Genomic DNA, 16,890 nt, shown 5'->3' on the forward strand with positions numbered 1-16,890 from the left:
ACTACTTAATCGTAAGTTGAAAGGAAACTGAAATGTTAAATGATTATTGTATCATTTTAATACATTTTAATACATTTTAATACATTTTAATACATTTTAATACAGTAATAAAAACTTACATAATAAGATGACGATAACATAGTTGAGTTAAACGAACAGCATAAAACGAATGTACAATACGAATTGTTTTGAATTTATGAGAGTCCGACAATAAAAGTGTTTTTATATATGCTTAGTTAATAATAAAATGTAGAAGCATTAAGATTTTGTGAAGAAGATTACCTAGCTAATAAAATTATCTTATTAAATAGAATTACAAGAAATTTATCTGCTAAAAAAAGTTTTTTAAACTGAACTTTAATTATAAGGTGAGTTATTAATTATGATTGGTTTGTTTAATTCTTGTGTGTAATGACTTTTATATATTAAAAAAATGTTATTTAAAATAGTTATTCATGTTATTCCAGTTATTATTTAAACAGCTATTAAGCTAAATTTAGTAACTAACAAAATTTTACTAAAAAGAAAAGAAGAGAAAAAGAAACAAGAAATACGTTACGTGGATTAATTGAGATGTGTGAAGTAAGTGAGAAGAGAAACAAAAGAAACAAGGAAATGATATGCATATGATTATACAATGTATGAGATAGTTATCGCTAATGTTTCTCGTTTATCATTATCAGTAATACCTAAAGCCGATATGAAAAGCAGCAAAAGTTACTGATGGTCCCAGTAAAGGATTAACTATCGAAAAGTGTGTCTTGAGAAACGGCAGGGAAGAGAAGGAGAACTAATAGAAAAGAGAGAGGGAAAAGAAAAAAGAAGGAAATAAGAATGCTGATTGTTTTCATTTTTTCCTATTAGTTTGAAATGTCGTCAGATTTTGTGAAACAGTGCAACAACATGGATAAGAACACGAGCGACATGAAATCAAATCCCAAAGAGAGCGCAAATGTCTTCAGTGTTCTATTCTTCTGGTTCGTCAAGACTTTCACTAATTTGGCAAAAAAAATAAAATAATAAAATATCTTTGCTTCTTGCAGAAAATTTTAATTTTTGCAAAAAACAATTCAAAAAAGACCGAAAACTTTCACTTTCTGGGAAAAAGTTTTCTTTAAAGAAACAAAAATTTTCTTTTTGTAAACGAAATTATATTTTTCGAGAAAGATAATCTTCATTTTTTTTTAAGATAAAATTTTTTTTTCAAAATGCAGAATATTTTTGCTTGTATTACTCTTAAATCTTCTTATTAATTATTCTTTTTATCTTATAATATTTATATCTTACATTTTATTTTACTTTGAGGAAATAAAAAAAGCATTCTGCAAATTTTAATCGTTATTCAACATATCGACGTACACTTTAGTCATACTTTTATTTTTCTATTTTTCACTGTTAAATTTAGAATGTTAAATTAAATCCAGTTTATTTTTTTATATTTAATTATTTAAATACCTGTTCCTACTACGTAATTAATTTAGCTGTGACAAAGTAGTTAAACAATTTAACTTATGTAAAAATTTATGTAAACTGTATTAAATTTAGTTTATTAAATCTAAATGTGTACGATAATATAGACTATTTGCTATAAAACTAAATAATTTGACCATACAGAAATAGATTTACATTTTGATATATGTGGAAGATAAAAATAAAAATGTTGAACTCAAGCATTTGCTTGATTAGTTTTGCTTCTTTAATATTTAATAGTGTATATATATATATATATATATATATATATATATATATATACACATATATATATATGTATGTATATATCGGCTATTATTTATCATAATATATTTGAATACATATCTAAAGCCTTTGATTTTGGTATTATATATCTGGAGATACGGTAATATTTCGGTGCTAAGCCGAAAAATTGTAACTGTAATATAATAAAGTACTGTAATACAATAAAGTATATATATATATATTGAAAGCATATAGATTGTTTGATGCACATAGGTGGATGCGAGAATTATTTATGACAGGCTCCAAGCGTGATTTAGAGGAATCTGACATTTATCGACCAATCAAAGAAGATGAATCCCAAAAAATAACTGATCATCTTGAAAAGTGAGTATTGCCTGCGATAGTGACAAATGAATATACATTAGTAAACGCACATTATGATGCCTGTAAAAATTATAGTTTCCACTTTTGTATATGAAATAATAATTAAATGAATTTTAATAATTTTATATAGAATGGCGCACAAAAATGTTGTATCATTTAATTACCTTACTAAAATTATATAGTTGTGATATATCAGGTTTTTTTTATCTGAGCGAAAAATTTATGTGTACTTCACAGAGATTAAGTGGTATGACATTTCATACAAATTTATATTGGGTGCTTTTCAGCAAGAAACACAGATGACTCAGTATAATATAGTTAATCATTACATCCTTATTGTTTGCCAATATTAAACAAAGATAAAACACTTCACTGTGTTACACTATTTCATCTGTATTTTCCTGGAAAGTTTCCATTATACTTAATATAATTTTGAAAGTTATTTTATTGTGCGGCGTCCATTATTTTACATTAAATATCTACTCTTTAAAGTAAGAATGCAGTTAAATACAGAAAAAGTAAAATTAATTTATTAAAAGTAAATCAGTTCTGTCGTCTTTATAGAATTCTAGCGCATTTTTTCTAGGTATTGGAATCGCGAGCTGGATAAACTGAAGAATCTGGAATATACCTTAGGCAAAGACGGGCAGAAAGTGCCACTAAAAAAGAATGTTCGTCCAAGATTGTACAAAGCGATCTTCAAAGTTTTTTGGTTGCCTTATATGATAATCGGAATCTGCGTATTTATTCAAGTACATTGACACATTTATGAAGAGATATATTAATGTTTGCGATACTTACAATTAGTTCAAGTGTGTTTATAATAAAAGAAAAATATTAAAGGATATTCTCGTGAAAAGAGAGAGAGAGAGAGAGAGAGAGATAATTGACGATTTGTTGCGTTAGATGACAATTTTCTGTTTACAAATTAGTTAACAATGAGGAAAAAAATTGATCTAAGTAAATCTAAGATCTCTTTTTCTCTTTTTCCTTATTGTTAGATCCAATAGTTTTACAAGTTTGGGATTAATGGCCATTTCCATTGAGAAAACTAGTGCAACACTGAATGCAAGTAAATGCAAATCAACATATTTTTAGTGTTAATAAATAATTTAATCCTTTCAATTAATAGTAATTTCATCACGATAACCTCATAACGTTGAAAGGATTAAATTATTTATTAATACTGAAAATAAGTAAACCAATTTGCAATCAATTGCACAGTGTTATACTAGTGGAAAATGTTACAAATTTTAACTTTTATATTTTTAGTGCAGTGTAGTACGCGTAGCAATACCGATCATTCAAAGTTGGATTGTTAACTACTTCTCCAGAAATTCCAACTTGAAGTACAAGATAGAGAAAAACGAGGTGCTGATCTACGTCGTTTTTATGGTCATCTGCAGTTTCATCTCTGTTCTGATGATGCATCATACGATACTGCAATCGCTACACATCGGCATGAGAATCCGCATCTGCTGTAGCTCTCTCCTCTATCGGAAGGTAATGTTGCGGATTAATTGGAAAGTTTATGCATTAATCAAAGTTCTTTCTAGGAAGAGAAGCGAGCTGCTTTTTCTATACTCGAAAAGACTGTACTGTGTTTGATTTAATTAATTAATTAATTAATTAATTAAATAATAATTGTGCAATGCTTTTACTGAATTGGATTAACTCACAAGATTTGTCATTGTTGAAAACTTTGAGTTATCTAAAGAGGAAACTGATTACAATGTCAAAAAATTAATTTAAATCAGTTTCTTTTGGTGTTTAAAGAAGTAGCTGGTCGTATTGAGCTCATTATCTCGCATATTTATTGTCTTTCGTTGTCAGTCATTTGCGTACACTTGTTATCTACCATTCTCAAGTTTCTTGTGAAAAAATGTGAAATTTAACACGTTTAAAATCACAGGTCACTATGAATGCGTTTTCTTCTATGTATTTCTATAAATCACTCAGAGCATTTAGAGCTAAATTTATGACATACATTTTAGACATTTAATCATTATACATGAACGATCTATTAATTGATTACGTGCAATAATAATGTTGTTTTTCTATGAATGTATAATGACATAAGTTCAACTGACGAAAACATTCGTCAGTTATTTATTAATGTAATAGTTTCCTATTTTTGATCTTTGAAGGCATGGTTTAATCTAAAATTTAAATTTAAATTTTCGTATTGACTTTGAAAAATCTTTTTTATAATATATATTTTTATATAGATAAAATATATATTTTTTTTATAGATAAAAAAAATGACAAATGAATATGTGTAATTTATCGTACAAGCCAGATATCTTCTTCATTATGCATGTCCTTCGACTCCAACCGATAGTACGTTTGCTGGTACCCCGCGAATATGCATCGCAGAATGACACATGTCTTCCTGTACTTATCTCTGTCGAAATATAGTAGACTATTACTACGTAAATAGAGAGTAAAACCTAGTCAAATGGAAAATAACAGTTTTCATTTGTTGCAATAACATGTAGAACATTGTTTCGTAACTTAAAATATTTCTTTCTTATTATGTCTTAAATTAAAAAGTTTTTTCAAATTTATATTAAATAAATTTTTGTTTTAATGCACTTTTTTAAATTGCGTCCTTGTATTATTTTACGATTTTATATAAAATAAATTAAAGGTTTTTAAAATGGAATTCTTTCAGGAAGAATTTATTTAAAAAAAAGAGAATACAATTTTTTTTAATATATCATAAACACAGTTTTTTTTAATTACATAAAAGTAAGCCTTGTAATTATTTATTAAAACTGTCGCAGTTATTACGGTTGAATAGAGCATCTATGAATCAAACCGGTACCGGACAGATCATGAATCTTCTCAGCAATGACGTCAATCGCTTCGATCAACTAACGACGTTCCTGAATTACATATGGATTATGCCTTTTCAGGTCGGAAATAAATATCTCTTATTTTTTCAATTAGAATCGCTTAAGTTAATGACAGATCATTAATTTTGTTTGAACAGTTGCATCTATTGACAAATTTTATTAGTAGAATGATCGCTTTCATAGAATCTGTTATATCAGATGTAGCAACAAAATGCCACAAAATATATAACAGAATTTGTCTATGTATATGATATTTAAGGGAATCCTAAATAGAAGATTTCGACATAGTCACTGTTTTATGTACACACATATGATTCACGACACATCTAGTTTACAAAACATCGATCACTACGTACTACGCATTAATATGTGTGCACACATATTAATACATATAAATTTTCCTACATTATTTTCTATTATACTAAACTCTTAGGCTATTTATTATACTAAACTCTCATTTCTAAAAGCACAATATTATTCCTTCATGTAATCTCTAGTCTTCTATTAAAGTTTAATTGTTTTATATGTAGAAGTATAAAATTTTTATATTATGTATTACAAATCAAGAGAAATCGATAACAAAACCGCAGTAAATTTCTAATTTTTTTTAGTTTTTTATTACTAAATTCGTTATTAAATTACAATCTGGAATTATTGTCTTATATATCTGTATTTTAATTTTTCTTCTAGAGAAGAATTTTTAAATCTATTAAATACATACAAAAAAATTAGTACAAAAATTATCGCGTTCAATCAAGAAAACAGACAATTGTAGGATCTCTTTAACAAAAAATTGACGGTAAAAACCGAATTTGCAGTATTTATACATAATTTGGCCCAGATTGGTAGTACAAATCCAGTAGAATCTGTTTAAACTCAAATTCTGTTCGATTTCTGTCAAATTATAGTCAAATCATGTCATGGTCTGACAATAAAGTTTTCAAACTGCAGAAATAAAAAATATTTTAAATAATAAAATGTTATATTTTATCTTTCAAAGTAATTTTCAATAACATTTTACAGACATTTTTTAAAAAAGACGTCTAAAAAAACATAAAACGTGTTTTATGTCTCAATTTGAAACTTGTTATTTGGGTTACTAATCGGCTCTAGCTTTTTTACATGTTGTTCTCAAAATTCAAAAAAAATTAATGAGGAAAGATAAATATTTTTAAGATATTCAAGGACATTCAGAGAAATGTGACAAGTGATCTGAATAATACTTCCAGGACAAACTTTAAACAAAGTTTTAAGGCTTTGTATTAAAACGTATAAAGTATATACTAATGGAGGCATTAATACCTTTGGAAAATTAATGTAACATTTTGTTATCTGAGATAACGTCTGTGTTTTCTTATTGCCAGTTGAAACAGTTTGAAAATTTCACACAAATCATGTGTTTTGACGAGCTTTGCTAGCAGATCACGAGCTTAGCGAGAACGCAGATAGTACCAAATCTGTTACTTATTAATCTCTTTTAGATTGTTAATAAGTATATATATCTAGTTAGTTTAACTTACAGAAAATCCATCTGTACACATCCAAATGTATACATCTGTGTACACTTTACAACTCCGAGTTAGTTTGTGTTAGAAAGACGTAAGATCTTTTATTTTTCCTTATTTGAATGTTTCAAGAACTATTTGTTGGCTGCGTTTTTTTAATAGATCATAATCATGGGAACAATAATGTGGCAAAAAATCGGTATTTCGGTTCTTGTCGGTATTGGATCGCTATTGATTATCGCATTAGTAGTACAAGGAACCTTCAGTTTGCTGAGCCGTAGAATCAGAGCCATGATTGCGCCACTGACTGACCGAAGAATACAGTTGATGAGCGAACTTGTAGCTGGGATACAGGTATATATTCACAGGATATATAATTAGTTAATTCATTTTTAATATATAATATTGAACTATCAAGGATCTAAAAGAATACTTTATAGTTGCAGACGATAATCTTTCAATAGTTGTAACTGCTTTTTTTATTGAAGGCAATCTCTGTTTTAAAATCAAATAACTATTTACAAGAATAATTATTGTTTAATTAATCGAATTGATTGATAAGTCAAGATGTTTTATTATAATATTATGATAAATTACATTGTGTTAAAAGGTATCTGTTTCTCAACTAAATGATGATACGCAGAAAATAAAATCTTTATTTAAAAAAATCCTACAAATTTAAACAATTTCCAACTTTTTTGTTTTATATGCATAAAATACATATGAATATTACTGTATTGAGAAACGGAAACCTCGCCTATCAGTGTAAGTAAATTTTTGGTATTCACAATAAATTAATAAATAAATTTTATTATTTTCATATATTTTTCAAAATTACATAAACAATAAAAGAGAGTTTATACTATCAGATTTATTTTTGTATATTAATTTATTTATTTTTTCATTAAAAAATATTAAATTTCTTATATCTATATGTATCTTACAAATTTACTTTATTACATAAGAAACTCAAAACGAAATTTTTAACAATTAAAAGTTTTTTTCAATATAAAAAACCTGCAAGAAATTAAAATTGTTGAGAAATAAATAAAAAAGATTGAAACTTTTTCTACTACGTTATTAGTAAGCATTTAACCAAATAATTGTTTAAATAATCGGTTATTTTAAAACAGTAATAATTTAATTACAACCATTTAGTAAAAGTAATCATTTAGTAAAAATAACTGTTCAGTTCATTACTATAAACTGTATTGTTCCCGCACTTGACTACATTAACTCTATTTTTTCCATACATTTTATTTTTAAACGATCTGCATGAGTAACTAAATATTTACTTAATATTTAAATATTAATTAAATTTTACAGTAAAATTTTGTGAAACAAACTTACGAGATCATAACTTTTATTTCAGGTAGTGAAGATGTACGCCTGGGAGAAACCGTTCAGCAAGATTGTTTCAATGACCAGAGAGCTAGAAATTAATAAGATCAAATTCTCGTCGTACGTGCGCGCAGCATATTTGGCCATCATAGTCTTCACCGAACGATTAACTCTCTATTTTGCCCTGATAACGTTTGTCCTAATGGGAAATGATCTGACTGCCGACGTGACCTACGAAATGTCGACATATTTCAACATGCTTCAACTCACCACTGCATTGTACTTTCCACAAGCGCTGATAATGCTGGGCGAATCGATGGTGTCTCTGAATCGATTGGAGGTATACAATTGTTTTCAAATTTTTGATAAACTTTTAAATCCACAATTTTTCCGATGTCTATTGTCACATACTAAAGCTTAATTTTTACAGGACTTTCTGCTGATGGACGAAGTGAACATTGATCGCTCGGAAAAAACATCGCAGTTTAAATCTCAGAAATCAAACGAATCGACTAATGAGACAGAGAATGAAATAGATAGATACATCTCGAGAAATGGAAGTATCAGTCTTTCCGAATTTCAAAGATTACCTGACGTTCCGGTCTACGTGAAGCTTCAGCGTGTTTCTGCCAATTGGATCAGTGGTCAATTGCCGCCGACTTTATGCAACATCAGCTTAACCATTAAGCCAGGTCAGTTATGTGCTATGGTTGGCGCCGTAGGTTCCGGAAAATCGTCACTGTTACATCTGTTACTGAAGGAACTGAATCCCGGAGCGGGTTCAGTGATCCTCACCCAGGATTCTTCGAAGAATTTTGAGGGCAATTTGTCCAATGGTTATTTCACGAACAATCCAAATCTGCGCATCTCCTATGCTAGTCAAGAACCCTGGCTTTTTGGGGGTACAGTGAGAGATAATATACTCTTTGGCCAGCCCTATGACAAGGCCAGATACATGCAGGTAGTTGTCGTGATCCAAATTAATTGTAATGTAATTGTTGCGGATTACCTTACAGTGTTTATGTATTCCTGCTATTGTACAATATCAATATAATTTTTAGATGTAACTTATAACAATTCTCTAACTCTTCAGTCTTCCGAATCTATCTTCCAAATTAAACATGAATTACATTTTTAATTGTAACCGGGATAAAAGAAAATATCTCTTAGCAAATGTTATACATTTTGTTAAATCTTTTGTTTAATCTTTTTATGATTACATTTAGATAAAAGAAAAGTAATAATATTTCTAATATTTTTTAAATTTATTAGCTTTTGCTAACGTTTTAATCGATTAAAAAATATTTTAGGTGACGAATGTGTGCGCTTTGACGAAGGATTTCCAACAGTTTCCACAGGGAGACATGACATTGGTCGGCGATAGAGGTGTATCCTTGTCTGGAGGCCAAAGAGCACGAATCAATCTCGCGAGGGCGGTTTACAGACAGGCGGATCTCTATTTGTTCGACGATCCTTTGAGCGCGGTGGATACTCGCGTTGCTAAGCATCTCTACGGAAAGTGCATCACTGAGTATCTTCATGGTAAGACGAGAATACTCGTCACTCATCAATTGCAATTTCTCAAACGGGCAGATCACATCGTCATGTTGGATCGAGTGAGTCACATAAAATATTCCTTAATCATCTTTAATTTGAAAATTTTTAAGTAAAGAGAAAGGGAGTCAAAACGACGTGTTCATGTAAAATTCAAAATTATATATTATATATTAACATAATTAAACTTAAAATTAACAAATTTTTCGATCTCAACATTGAGATATTCTCAGTGTAATCGCAAAAACTCATTTTTTACTTGTTTAACAATGGTTCAAATACACTGCTAATAAAATGCTGTCGTTTGAAGCTTGAAAATAAGCGACAAAATTTTAACAACAGCGTATTTAATCTACTTGTTAAACAATATTATTATTATATCGTTGGTAAAACGCTTTCATTTATCTTCAAGTAATAACGTTTTACCAGCAGTGTATTTGAACTATATTTGTTAAACAAGTTAATGTGAATTCTTATAAATATACTGAAGATGGCCCAATTTTGGAATTGAGACATTTGTTAATTCTATAAATTAATTTAATTATATTAATATAATTTTAAATTTTACAAATCCCTCGTTTTGGAGTTTTGGAGTATCTTTTTTTATTTTATTTAAATTTTAATTTATTGAGACTTATTAATTCACGATTTTGGAAATTTTTAAAATAATTTTTTTGTTAATTTACTAGAATTTTTATATTTTATATAACAAATTTGAGAATTTTTCAGAATTTATGATAATTTCATAATTTTTTGTAATTTACTAGAATTTCTAATTTCATAACTTTTTAGAACTCAAATAGCATATTCAAAATGAGAACAAGAAGAAGTTTTAAAGGCATTTTAAAAATATCCAAGTTAAGACATTGTATGATATGTCTGAAAAGTACTTTAATAATGTTTTTAAGACACCTTATTTCAATTTTGGACATGATGTTATCTAGAAAGAGTACAAATATATTTTGAGCATAATGACAATTGTCTTACAATTATTGTATAATAATTTTTTAACCGAACAATTATAAAGTTAAATATTAATGTTACAGTTCTTTTAATAAAAAATTATAAAAACTTTTTTATAATTCATACATAAAATTTTTAATTCAGAAATTCAAAGAATTTACAGTTAATTATATTGAATTAAAAGATCTTTGGGAATTAAATATCCTGATTTTTTTTTACTTAAGGGTTTCGTGAAGATGCAAGGAAGCTATAATGAAATAGTAAAATCAAATAAAAACTTCATTGGAATGATGGACAATTTCAATCACGAAGCGCAAAGAAAAGAAAATGAAATGAGAAGAGCTTCGGAAATGTCTAGGAGAATCACAATAACGAGACGGGCCTCGAAACTGTCGATTGCAAGTTCCATTATTGTAAGCTAATGGCTTATTTATAATAAAAAATTGTAAAAGAATAATTATTTAAATGTTATTTTTATCTAATAAAAATATAGATTCGCAATAAAATAAATGAAAAAGATCTGATTGATATATGTCCGTATTAAAGATGTTTTAATTAATAATTAATAAAACTAAGTAAAAAAGGATATCAAATATGAAATAAGTAGTGTTGTGAGAGAAGTTAAGTGGCTTTTAAATAACTTACTTTTTTAAATATTATTTTTTTAATTTCTTAACTAATCTTATTAAATTATTATTGCGTCTATTATGAACATTTAAATAATTAGATTGTTATTGTACCATCGTGTAGCACTCGGAGATTGATGACTCGGATTATGTGGAAAACAACCCGGAAACCGAGATGATGGCACATGGTCGAATATCGAGCAAAGTATACAAGGAATATCTGCATCAAGGCGGCAACTATTTCATGCTATTTATACTACTGCTGCTCTTCATCATCGGTCAGATCGCCACTACCGGGAATGATTATTGGCTTTCATACTGGACCACCTTGGAGGATGTCAGACGTATTGGAAACACTAACGACACACAATTCGCGAATATGTATAACAATAGCTTTCTTGGGTCGATCTTCACGCTAAATCCGGATGGTCTCCTCGGCACTATGGATGCCATATACGTATACACATTCTGCATCATCGCCTGCACCGTTACCACGCTATTGCGCAGCTTTCTTTTCATGAAGATCTGCATGAACTCGAGTTGCAACCTCCACAATACTATGTTTTCCAATTTGCTACGAGCGCGCATGTCCTTCTTTCATACTAATCCTTCGGGTGAGCAAAAATTGTGAGTTCTAATAGGTAACGATAATTGTTGTGCTACTCTCTGAGAAAATTTGAAAAAATTCTTTGGTAACAATTTTTTTTAAAAACTCTTATATAATTTATCTGATTTTTTTTAGAATTTCTGTATAATTTTAGAAAATCTTTTAAATTTTTTTTTATATGAATTGAACACTTTTTAGAAGTGCTGAAAACACAGTCTATATCTTTTGAAGAATTCTTTACATACGTCAATTCTAACAAGGAAATATTCTAACAAGAAAAAAATTGTTTTCTCTTATAAATTTAAGATATAAAAAATTCTTAAAAATATTATAAAAATTCTTTTAAGAGTTTACAAAATTTTGAATCCGGATACACATTTATTTTTATTGAGTTCAATATTATTAAATTGTAAAAATTTATTATTGTTATCCATGAAGAAATAAAGCGTGATGATTGACATTTATGATCGCTCTCCGTATTCATAATATCAGAAATATGAATCAGAAATATGAAATTGAAATTATATTGATTTTGATTCCTGGACTTTAATTTTTTTCTTGTTGAAAGATTAACGATTTTTATGTTCCAGGGAGAATTTTAAACAGATTTTCGAAGGATATAGGTATTATGGATGAGTTGCTACCTAAAGTGATATTGGAGGCTCTCCAGGGATGTTGCGTAGTGTGTGGTATAATGATCATGGAAGCGATACTCGTTCAATGGATGCTGATATTTATAACGATAGTGATAGTCTTATTCTTTTTCATGACGAAATTCTGTTTGAAGATCATTCAGGATGTCAAACGTCTCGAAGGCGTAAGTAAGTATTAGAACGAATAACTTTTCATCAGAAAAAAAGAGCAGTATATGTTAAATCCTTGACGTCTAGATTTCTGGATCATTTAAACATTAAATTCAGATTTTTAAATTCTTATTTTTTTCGAAATTTAAATTCTGTGAATTCTAGAGGTTTTCGAACTTGTATTTGCGTTTCCAGCGAAGAGTCCGATATTCTCGCATGTGAACGCCACATTGAATGGATTGCCGACTATCAGAAGCAGCGGCGTCGGAATCGAGAAGATGATGCGAAAACAGTTCGATGTGTTACAAGACCGTCACAGTGGCACGTGGTTTCTCTTCTTAACATGCTCAACGGCCTTTGGTGTTTTTACGGATTTAATTATATGTCTGTTTTTAGCTTGTCTTTGCTTTTCTCTAATATTGGTAAATGAAAATGGTAAGTTATATTAAATTAACAGATTAATTATGAAAAATGTAGAAAAATTCTAGAAAAAAATTGGTACTGGCTAGAAATTAGATAGATTTTTCGGCTAAAATTAATTAGACAGAACTTGTTCAAAAATCGTCTAGAAAATAGGCGTTTGATAGACAATCACTGGCTATAAATTATGTATAAAATGTTTAATATTTATTGTATATCGAACTTTTTCAATATATTATATTTCTTTAATATATTGAGATTTTTAATTATTTTTCATAATTTTCTAAATTTTGTAAATGCAAAAAACTACAACAAATTAATAGAATTAAACAAGAATCAACTTTTAATATTTAAGTTTCAGTATGTTTGTCCTTATTTCTAGTGTGATTAATATTTTAAAAAATATATTTGGATAATCTCTTCGAGTTATTTCAAGTCTTTTTCATTCTACAGGTACTATAGCTGACAGCCAAGCAGGTCTGGCAATATCGCAATCGTTGATTCTGATCGGTTGCTTGCAATATAGCATAAAACAAACCACTGAGACAATGTCACTAATGACTTCCGTGGAAAGGATTTTCCAATATACAAATCTTCCCAAGGAAGAACCTATTACCTCAGATAATCCACCACCACCTACATGGCCATCCCAAGGACAATTGATCTTGAAGGATGTCAACATGAAATATCATATGGATGATCCACCAGTTTTGAAGGTATAAAATAAACCAATTGTTCATTCTTACAAACATTATTTGTGTTCTATATAATCGGGCTTTATAGAATCTGAATGTATCCATCGAGCCTGGCTGGAAAGTTGGGGTGGTTGGACGAACTGGCGCCGGCAAGTCTTCCTTGATCTCGGCGCTTTTCCGCTTATTCAATGAAGGTCTTGAAGGCGAGATCAAGATCGATGGTCGGGACACAAGAACGGTGGGCTTGAGTGAACTGCGCTGCAAGATCTCCATTATACCACAGGAACCTGTGCTCTTTTCCGAGAGTCTACGTTACAATCTGGATCCATTTAATCGATACGATGACATGAAGCTGTGGGAAGTCTTGCGGCAAGTCGAGCTGAATGATGTCGCGCTGGACCACGATATCTTTTATGGAGGTCACAACTTCAGCGTTGGCCAGAGACAACTTATATGCTTGGCTAGGGCTATTTTAAGGAACAATCGTTTGCTCGTTCTTGATGAAGCCACAGCCAACATTGATTCGCAGTGAGTCTCGACGATTTTTTAGTAGTAAGGTTTGAATATCATTTCGTGAAGGCAAGCGGTTTTGATTAATTGATCATTAATGAATAATCGTAATAAATTAATAATTGAATATTTGAATTATTGTATCAATAATTCAAATTTCAATTATTAATTATTATAATAATTGTATTATTAATTTTGTGAATAATTAAGTATTTCTATAATATGTTAGGATATAATAAAAATTTTTTTTGTAATAAATCTAAGATTTCAGGAAAAACAGATTTAAAAACAATAGACTTTTCAAATTAGATGAGATCAGATTTCTAGCAAACATTTGTGTTTGATATTTATAAGATGCTGTCATAAATGCACGATTTTTTATTTAACATAATTTTGAATTTTTTATTTAACATAATTTGCTCTAAATTGGTATCTCTATTTCTAGTACCGATGCCTTAATTCAAGATACCATAAGAAGCAATTTTAAAGAATGCACCGTCATTACGATAGCACATCGTTTGAATACGATTATAGACAGTGATCGGATTATCGTAATGGAAAATGGATCTATCGTGGTAGGTTTTTTACCGTTTTTTATAAAATATAAATATATTAATGATTTTGACAGCGAAGAGATATAATTTTTTATATGTAACTGTCTAAAATATTTATTCATAATAATTCCGAGTAATAGTATAATATAAATTTGACTTTTAAAAAAGAAATACGAATGTATATATATTTGAATAAAGAGAAAGAAGAGTATAGCCATCATAAATCGGACATTAAATGTTCAAATTTTTATAATCAATTCTAAAGAATCTTATGTAATATGAAATACATGTAAAAAATTTGACGTTTTCAAAACCACAATTCTTTTTTAGAATTTACGAGACATGATTTTTTTTCTCTAAAACTTTTATAGTGACTCTTACTCTGAAGAATAAAATCTTAATCTTAAAAATTGAAAATTAAACCACTCTTTTTTTAAGACTTAATTTTCTTTATATGTATGTATAAAAATTAGTTATTTGTGTGTGTGTGTGTGTGTGTGTGTGTGTGTGTGTGTGTGTGTGTGTGTGTGTGTGTGTGTGTGTGTGTGTGTATAAATAAATATATATAAATTTAAGAAAATCTTGTAATCAGAGAGAAGTTTCCATTTATATTTGAAAGATAAGATCAGAATTGTTACCAACAGGAATTCGGTTGCCCGTATGAGCTATTACACAACAAACCGAACGGCTACTTTTCACAAATGGTAGAGAAGACGGGCACTCAGATGGCGGAAAGTCTTTTGGAACAGGCAAAGAAGGCTTGCGAGAAGAATAATGATCATCATGAATTAAACTTATTGGCACAAAATTTCGCGAACGAGAGCGATACTACAATCATAGAACAGTCTGCTTTATAGTTTTTCTACCAAGAAAATCTTATATAAAAAGAATAGGATCTAGCAGAAAAATCTGTCGCTTTTATAAGAACTGTATTCGATCGATGGTGATAGGGATCACTTTCTCACTGCTGAGGGGATTCAACAGTTTATATATAACTTTCATTTTAAAGTAACTATACATATATGGAGCAATGAAAAAGATATATACAGTTACGGAAACGTGATAATTATTTTTTGTTAAAAATTTTCGTTGTGTATATAGTTAAACGTGATTGAGAATGTATGCTGTTGGATGTGCTTGAGAACGTGATCTTTCATCAATATCAATGAAACTACTATTATCATAAACTATTATCATAAAAGCGTCAAGTTTCTCTATTGATTATTGTTATACCTATAATATATGTATATATATCCAATTAGCAAAACATTAGCAGAATGTCGGTAGATTAACAGATTTGATTGCAAATTGACATTAACTGCGGTTGCATTCTGCTCTTGACAGAATCTGTTTATATAACCAGACAGCAGATTGGTGGACAGAATCCGAGCAGTATTTGCGTAGAGCAATTGACTGACAACAATAGAAATCGAGTAGGAGCTGTAAATCCTGCTCGGTCTATGCCAGTCTACTATCCAGTCAAATCTGTCGAATATCTTATAAAATCTTACTACAAACTTTGAAGACAAAAAAGCGTCAAATTTGATGTAAATTTTGTTGTACTCAAAGCTGTCAGCAAATTGAGATAGCAAACTAATTAAGGAATAAAATCTAATATAGTATAACATGAGAAATTGTCTCATATTCGATTCAAACCAAGCGAGGCTAATCAATCAGTAATCAGCAAATTTAACAGCTTTTGATGATAAAAGTCGAGCAAACCTTGCTAATCTGACTTAACGTAAATTATCGACAAAAGCCGAAGAAAGTTTGCTGATATAAAACCTGACACCAAATTGTCAAAAATGAAGTAAGATCTGTCATTTTCATACGCGGGCCCGCCGAGATGGAGCCTCGCTTCTCGTAAGAAGATAGCATCCAAAAATCCTAGAAGACGTATGCAAATCAAATTGACGAGTCCGCTGGAGATCCCTAAAACTCTTCCGACGTATGCTTTCTGGGCCTCCGAATGTTTTTTGACTATTTTTATAACTTTGTCGTGTGTATTTTAGAATGTGATGCTAATCAATAATATTTCGGCAGTAAAACTGAATTGTATATATTTGGCATCCTTTTGTTGACACATTTAGCTTGACAGATCTAGATTGTATATATTTGACCCCATTCTGTAAGCATATTTGATAGATCTGGTCTATGTTTGGTATAGATCTGTCATTATATTGCTATTACTAAATCTGCTCTTTGATATTAACTTAAATTTAACTTCAGAATATGTTTTTCAAAGATGATTTACATTGCAAGTTTATTGGTTGATTTCAAACTATATATTTCGGTATTCGTGTATGTCAGTACCCATATATTAAAAATTAAAACGCATTGAAACACGGATATATTAACGGATATATTACACCTAA

At 29.2% G+C, this 16,890-nt stretch overlaps 1 protein-coding gene across 1 annotated transcript; it reads left to right on the top strand.

Moving 5' to 3' along the window:
* Positions 1-903: 903 nt before the first annotated feature.
* Positions 904-15,372, top strand: LOC105621632 (multidrug resistance-associated protein 4-like). Its single transcript, XM_012203100.1, has 17 exons — positions 904-977; positions 1,969-2,079; positions 2,666-2,831; positions 3,352-3,582; positions 4,866-4,997; positions 6,605-6,796; positions 7,815-8,123; positions 8,214-8,744; positions 9,094-9,399; positions 10,525-10,713; positions 11,051-11,540; positions 12,124-12,354; positions 12,532-12,771; positions 13,210-13,472; positions 13,540-13,979; positions 14,407-14,536; positions 15,160-15,372. The coding sequence occupies exons 1-17, from the start codon at positions 904-906 to the stop codon at positions 15,370-15,372; spliced, it is 4,248 nt and encodes a 1,415-aa protein (XP_012058490.1).
* The last annotated feature ends 1,518 nt before the right edge of the window (positions 15,373-16,890 follow it).

The sequence above is a fragment of the Atta cephalotes genome (assembly GCF_000143395.1).
Source record: "Atta cephalotes unplaced genomic scaffold scaffold00035, whole genome shotgun sequence".
Classification (NCBI taxonomy): domain Eukaryota; kingdom Metazoa; phylum Arthropoda; class Insecta; order Hymenoptera; family Formicidae; genus Atta; species Atta cephalotes.